Genomic DNA, 6,934 nt, shown 5'->3' with positions numbered 1-6,934 from the left:
GAACTTGAAAGGGTTTTTTTTTGTGTAATGCACCTTTTCCAACCCTGAGCCCCGTCTATGGAGATTCTCAAGTCTGTCTCCAGCCAGCGCCGCCGGGAGTTTATAGAGGAGAGGCGGAAGAAGCGGCCGCGAAGTTGGATTTCTCGCCGAGCAGACCAGAGAATCTGACCACCTCTCGGCTCCTGCCTTTTTTTTGGGGGCGGCGGGAGGCAAGTCTTGCAGACCCACAGAGAAGTGAAACGACAGCAACAAAAAAGAAGCTTTTATTTTTGGGGGGTGGGCGGCGGGCTTTTGGGGGCTTACCCAAAGGAAGGAAGGAAGAAGCTACTTGGTTTGGATCTATTTTTTTTTGTTTTTTGGAAGGCAGGGAGGGATTTGGGGAGCAACACAGAAAATATATATATATATATATATCCCAGCTAAAGAATGCCAAAGAAGAGGAGTTGATTGGAATTTTGAACCGGGGGAATTCCTTAAGCAAGGTAAGATATCTACTTTGTAAGTGGGTTTTTTTTAATGGGGGGAGGTTTGTATCTGACTGAGCCCCTCCCAACCCCCTCCTCCAGAAGTAGATCAGATTTGAGTACCCCAAGCTTTTTCTCTTTCCCAGCCCCCCCCCAAACACCCCCAAAGCACCCACAAGTAGCAACAAGGGCAGAAGTAGCTGGAACAGCAGTTCGAGAGAATTTTGTTTTTTGGCAAGCAGCAGTTTGTGCAAAAGAAAAAAGCCAAGAAACAGACGGGGTAATTTTTTTTTAAAGGCTAGGCTGTTTTTAATTAAAATCAGGAATTTAGCCATACTGGAATGAACAAGGAAAGGGAGGGGAACGAGGCAGAAACGGCCTGGTTCCCTTCAAGCCCAACTTGAATATCCCCCCCCCCCCCCCTCCCTCCTGGCTTGTTCATTTCATCAGATTCTTCAGTTATCTCGAACTGAGCCCCTGAGTTAGATCTGGACAGATACTTCAGAGAGCCGCAAAAATGCAAACTTGAAAATTGTTGGCTGGGTTTTGCATCGGATTCCTGGATGAGATGAAACTAAGCTGTGGGCCTGTCTATATTTAGACAGAGATCCATGTTTTCGCTCAAGCTGATGCAGGAATCTTATGAAAATTAAGCCGAACAAAAATGTCGATTTCATATTTCAGCACAGGCACATAGGGAAATTAGACCACCAGCTCTGCGTTTGCTTAAAATAGAAAGCGTCCAACAGCCAACAATTCATCTTTTTAATAGCTTAGAGAAGAAGAAGACGGGGGGAAATCCGAGTTAAGGTTATCCTATTGCGTTGGGAGGAATGCGTATCTGTAAACCCGGCCGTAGTTTTTATTTATTTTTATTTTATCTATTATAATCTATTTTTATCTATTTATTTTATCTATTATACCCTCCCAGCCAAGGCCGGCTCAGGTTTAAACCTGAACCTGGTTTAAAGCAAGAAATTATTAATTTAAACTTAATTTTAAAAATTTGTGCGTTTAGTGGATTCCATCTTTTGTCGACTGCAAGTGGAAACTGATTTGACCCAAGTATTTCCCCCCACCCCCCTCAGAAAGGAGAGCGAGAAGCTAAGAATATTTTAGGATGTTTAGGATTTCAGGACTGCTACTGACTATCTTTGGGGAGGGGTTTTTTTTTAAAGCCGGTTTTAAAAATGTTTTTTAAAAACAGACGATGTCCTTTCCTAGACAACCCTCCCTCTTTTTACACTGCCCAAGCATTTAGGAATATTTTAAGAGGCAAATATTGTGCCGAACGGCCCTGTATATCCCCGTGACCTCGAAGGAATTCTAGGTGTGGGACAAAGATGACAAATATTGTGCTAGCCAGTTTTTTTGCTACTGCCCTTACTCCTATTTTATTGGGAAGTATCCCCCCGTCGAAATCAACTGGGCCTGCCTGCCTGCCTTCCCTGATGTGGAATTACAATTTTTTTTTTTAACCAGTAAAAGAGATTCTTGTTTTGTCTGCTTGGACAAATGCAGAGTTGTTTCCATTTTTAACCCATTTCTAAAATTAGGTTTATGGGCAGGGAATGGCTTCCTATTAAGTCATAAAACCCAGTTGGCCCTTCCACAAAACCCTTTTCCTTGCAAGCTTCTTTAGGGGGAATTGAGCCTCCCTTTGTCCGGCTGTGGATCGGAAGGGTTGGCCTCCGTGTTTTCTGGCCGTAAAAAAAGGTTAACCATTAAATAGAACCGGGAGCCTGGGCCACAATGTCTACCCTTCATTTTCCTCTCTCTCCAAAGATGATGTAGTTCAGGGTGCGAATCCCATTTTTAGTAGTCGCTCTTCTTTGGGAGGGAGCCCAAGGCTTGGGCTCTCTCGCGGCCCCGATCCAAGCGAGGCAGGGCTTACTCACCGGGTAGAGAGGCGCTTTGGAACGGCGGCCCCGATCCGAGCCACGTCCAGGAGGAAGTAAACAGACTGGAGAAGGGCGGCGGCGGGGGGGGGTGGGTTGGCAGGGAAAGCCCCGCTGCCCGAGTAAGTAAGTCGCTGCTTCTGGAGCAGGAGCTCCTGGAGCCATTTGCAAGGTCGATTAAAACGCAGCAATATTTGGGAGGGAGTCTGTCTGCCCCCTCCCTTGCAGAAAGCACCTCTCCAACCCGCCCTCCCCCTTTGCATGCTGAATATTTCCATTTCCTTTTTCATTTTGCTTGCATTTTTTTTTTAAAAAGAAACTGTTTAAAAGGGTGGATAAATCGTTGCAGGGGATTATTTTTTTTGGGGGGGGGGGAGATACTAGTCATGTCCAATGTTCCCTCTAAGCCGTGGAGTCCTGTGAGCAAACATTCTTCTGTGTGAGCTACTGGCACTGAAGTTGTGAGCGAGCGATTCGATTTGGCTGCTGCCTCAATTAGTTTGCTCTGGAGCCATCCTCCCTGAGCTAAGACAAAAACATGTGAGCCAGAGGCTAATACACTGTGAGCTAGCTCACACCAACCCATCTTAGAGGGAACACTGGTTATGTCTCCCCCCCCTTTTTTTTGCATTGCAAAGCCTCCCCCCAATGTGAGAAAAAAAAAAACCCATGCATGTCTGGGTTTTTTCCCTTCAAATACCCGCCCCCCCTAATGCATCTGCATCTTTTCCTAGGCGAAGGGCTCCGGACGCCTCCTCGGGAGGAGGAGGAGAATGGGGCCGGGGCCGGAGCTCCGGGTGGGCCTCTCCCACCCCCTGCCCAGCCTCTGAGCCCCCGGCGGGGGGGAGAAGCGTGCCCCTGCCCCGCGGAGGATGGATGGAAGAGACCTGGGGGGGCCCCGCTCGGTCCACGTCCCCCCGCCGCTCCTCTCCGGCCTGGCCATGGAGAGCCAGCACCGGGTGGCGGCCGCTGGAGCCGCCGCCGCCGCCGCTCGCCTGGCCGCCGCCGGCCTGCCGCCCGCCCCTCTTGCCCCCGGGAAGTACCTCGCCTCCGGCCTTAACCTCCATTCGCACCCGGGTGAGTTCCCCTACTGATGTGTGTGTGTGTGTGTGAGTGCTGCCCCCTCCCCAGCTTCAGTTTTCCTTCTTGCAATGCCCCCCCAGTGCTTTAAAGACCCCCCCTCCTTGCCCAAGGGGGCTTTTGTCCCTAAAATTCAGCCTCCCCCTCCCCCTTAACGGTGGATTGCAGATTCTCTGGTCTGTAGGCAACTGGTGGATTGCAGATTCTCTGGTCTGTAGGCAACTGGTGGATTGCAGATTCTCTGGTCTGTAGGCAACTGGTGGATTGCAGATTCTCTGGTCTGTAGGCAACTGGTGGATTGCAGATTCTCTGGTCTGTAGGCAACTGGTGGATTGCAGATTCTCTGGTCTGTAGGCAACTCCCTATTCTAAACGGATCGGCTGGGGAAAAAAAACGCATTTGAGTTAGGTGGTATATCTCACCCCATATTATCTCAGCAAGGGAAACCTTCACCTTTAAAAAAAATTATCTCATGGTCTAGGGTCTCTCCATATAGACCGTATAACACAGGTAATTTTTGCAAGATGGGACTTCCATTTTTTTAAAACACACACACACAGATGTCCCCTGTCCTCCCCCCCCCCAAATGGATAGTCTCATTCCCCCAAAGGTCCCTTTCCTGGCTCAAGGGGGGCTTTTGTTTCTAAAATATACCCTCCCATGTCTCTAGCTGTGGGCTGCAGATTCTCTGTTCTTTAGGTTGCCCTACATTTGGAACAGACCCCCCCCCCATCTGCCCTTTCCGAGACCCGACGGAAAACTCATTTCAATCAAGCCCTATAGATAATCCTATATTCTCCCCTGGTCTGGGGTTTCTGATTCCCTCCAGTGCATAGGGATAATTTCCCAAGATGAGACTTGGGGGGGGGGGGTTTGGGGGGGGAAGAAACCACAGATGGCTCTCTTCCTACCCCCATGCATAGACTCTTTCTCCCCCCCCCCCATTCTCCCCTGCTTTCTAGGAACCATCTTTTTTGAAAAAACTCCCTGTTTGTAGAAAGAACCTCCGGAGAGCTGAAACCTTTTGAGGCTGCCTGACTCCATTGGAGGTCGTTTCCCCGGGACTGATCCCTTAGACCCCGCATGGCTGCCCAGGGATTCCTGATCTATTTCACCCTAGTAAATCTGGCATCCTAACACGGGTCTACTCTGTGTCCCGGCTGCTGCCTGAAAACCTGGATTCCTTAAAAAAAAAAAAAATCCCATATCTACGTGAAACAGCCTTTTCCCTTTAAGACACTGGAAGTGAAAAGGTTTTTTCCTCTCTGTCCTGAGATACGTTCTTCAGTGCCTTTAAATGTGCAGTCTCAATTCTCTGGAAGTTTTGTCACTCCCGTGGCTATATTTTCCTTGCTAAAACATGGCTATGAAGGTCTTTTTTCTCCCAGTTGCGGATCTTTACTTGGACCTGCGTATGAATTATTCCTGAGGTTGTTTCCCGCCCCTCCCTGCAGAATTTTGCAGGGCTGTGTCTGTAGCCTCCCCCCATGTGCATGACTGTAGGTTTAAGCATTAACTGGTTTCGTTAGGGCCGTTTGGCAAGCCGTCCGGGAGTTTTATGGACACTCAGCTTGCCAAGATGCATAGTTGGGAACAGAAGGGTTGAGCACATATTTTAAAAAATGTCTCTCCTCCCTCCCCCTCTGCCCATTTCCCCCCCAAACAGCATTTGAATGAGACCTGTGTTTGAGAGGGTTTTTAAATGTTTGATTGCTGCTTGGATCCGCGTCGCTGTTGAAATGAATTCCGTTCTTGTTGGAGAATCTGGGCGGTTGGATGGCAGGACGTGGGGAGAGGAAAGGAAGGGGGGGGAACTGGGCAGAGCCCCCTCCACCCCTGTTTCTAAACTGGGAAGCTTTTTAAAGATCGCTTGAGCCCACTTTTTGGTCTTGCTCGAAAGTCTGGTTTGTCCTCCTTGATTTCGAAGTCTGTCTTTAACTGGATGTGCCACGCAGCAGAAATAGCCGGTCACTTCCCCTGTGTTTTGGTGTTTAATTTTAGCTGCTTGAGAAAAAAGGTTTTATTTTTTAAAAGGGGTGGTGGCAGCCTTTAAAGAGTTGCCTTCAGGATTAATACAAAATTATCTGCAGTCCCGCTGGAAGGAAAACTGCTTTGGTTTTGTGCTTGTTTTTTTAAAAAATGTCGGCTACGGGGAGGCTTGTGCTTTGAATGATAGTATTGGGCTGTAGAACCAGTTGCTTAGTGAAGTCTAGCTTTCTCCCTCCCCCCCACCTCCACCACTTCTGGAATTCAATGTGTGAACTGGGTTCTCCTGCAATAAAGCAGATGTGTCTATGTGTGTGTGCGCGTGTGTCAGTGTGCATGCAAGGGTGTTTATGCGTGGGCACAACTTGAAAATGTATGAAAAGTTCCAACCTTCCCCTGACTCCTTGGTTCTTCTCTGTCTCTGAGAGATGAAATGTGGTGGGGGGGGTTATATTGGGGGGGGGAAGAGGGAGTCAGAGGGGCGTTAATGTGGGCACTCTCACACACAGCCACTTTGGGAAAGGTTTGGTGCTTCACGCTGTCCGGGTGTGTGTTCATTTGAGCATAGGGTGGATTTCTGTGGTTACCCATGGGAGACTGTGTGATAGCTAGACAGTTGGAAGTACGTTCTTTAAAAACAGTATTTTTTATGGACAGACTGCAGTTGCCAGTGTGGAATCCTCAATTTAAAAAAATACATTAACTGGCCTGGTGGGGGTAATTGTTCCAAATGCTTTAGGCCCGTTTCCCTGTTAAGGTATAAAAGGGTACCCTGAAGTCCCCCACACCCTTCCAAATTAGATTTTTTGTTTTGTTTTAAATACTCCACTCCGAGGACCCACCCGGAACTAGGTTTCAAAACATCTGGCAGCCTCTGGCCGATGGGAAGGCCTTGGTGTAGGACATTCCCTTATACATAAGCGGAGGGAAATGGATCTTTTTCTTTACAGCCTAGATCTTTGAGACTTTTGTGTTCTGGTACCTCTGCGGCCCTTTCGGAATGGAGATGGAATCCGGACATCAAATAGACTTTCTTTAGGGCGCTGTGTGTTTTTCTCCCCCCCCCCCAACCTGGGCGTGGAAGAGGTGACTTCAAGTTTGCTTAAGGGATTGGTGGTGGTGGGGAACCAGGTGTCGCAATAGTGAATCCTGCTTCTCTTCTTCCTCTTCCTTTTCCTCCTCCTCCTCCTCCACCCACATGTCAGGAATGGCTTTGAATTTCTGGCAAACCCGACTGCCAACATCTGCAAGCCGGCTGGGTCCCAGGAGGGAAGATTTATTGATTTTCTCGAAGAGGTGGCACCGCCAATTTTCCAGGTGCTAAAACAAGAGGCGGGGAACAAAAAGCAATAAAAGCGGAGCACGTCAGCGAACACCTTTTCATTTACCCCCCCTTCCCTCCCCCCTTCTCCTCGGGAAATTGCTAGTCCTTTTTAAAAACTGGACTCCCCCCCCCCCCCACAATCCCAAGCTGAGCAGGACAGCTTAAAGGGATTTGAACATGGA

At 48.7% G+C, this 6,934-nt stretch overlaps 1 protein-coding gene across 1 annotated transcript in view; it reads left to right on the top strand.

The window, feature by feature from the left end:
- Positions 1–419: 419 nt before the first annotated feature.
- The window catches only part of TNRC18 (trinucleotide repeat containing 18), a 146,926-nt gene continuing 140,411 nt past the window's right edge, over positions 420–6,934 (top strand). Inside the window, 2 exon segments of the mRNA XM_015423877.1 lie at positions 420–482; positions 3,097–3,439. Of these exon segments, the coding sequence (XP_015279363.1) occupies positions 3,235–3,439 (205 nt within the window). The 5' untranslated portion in view covers positions 420–482; positions 3,097–3,234.

The sequence above is a fragment of the Gekko japonicus genome, unplaced genomic scaffold (assembly GCF_001447785.1).
Source record: "Gekko japonicus isolate JY-2015 unplaced genomic scaffold, Gekko_japonicus_V1.1 scaffold2219, whole genome shotgun sequence".
NCBI classification, from domain to species: domain Eukaryota; kingdom Metazoa; phylum Chordata; class Lepidosauria; order Squamata; family Gekkonidae; genus Gekko; species Gekko japonicus.
Note: the sequence above shows the minus strand (reverse complement) of the source record. Positions and strands in the feature narration are given on the sequence as shown.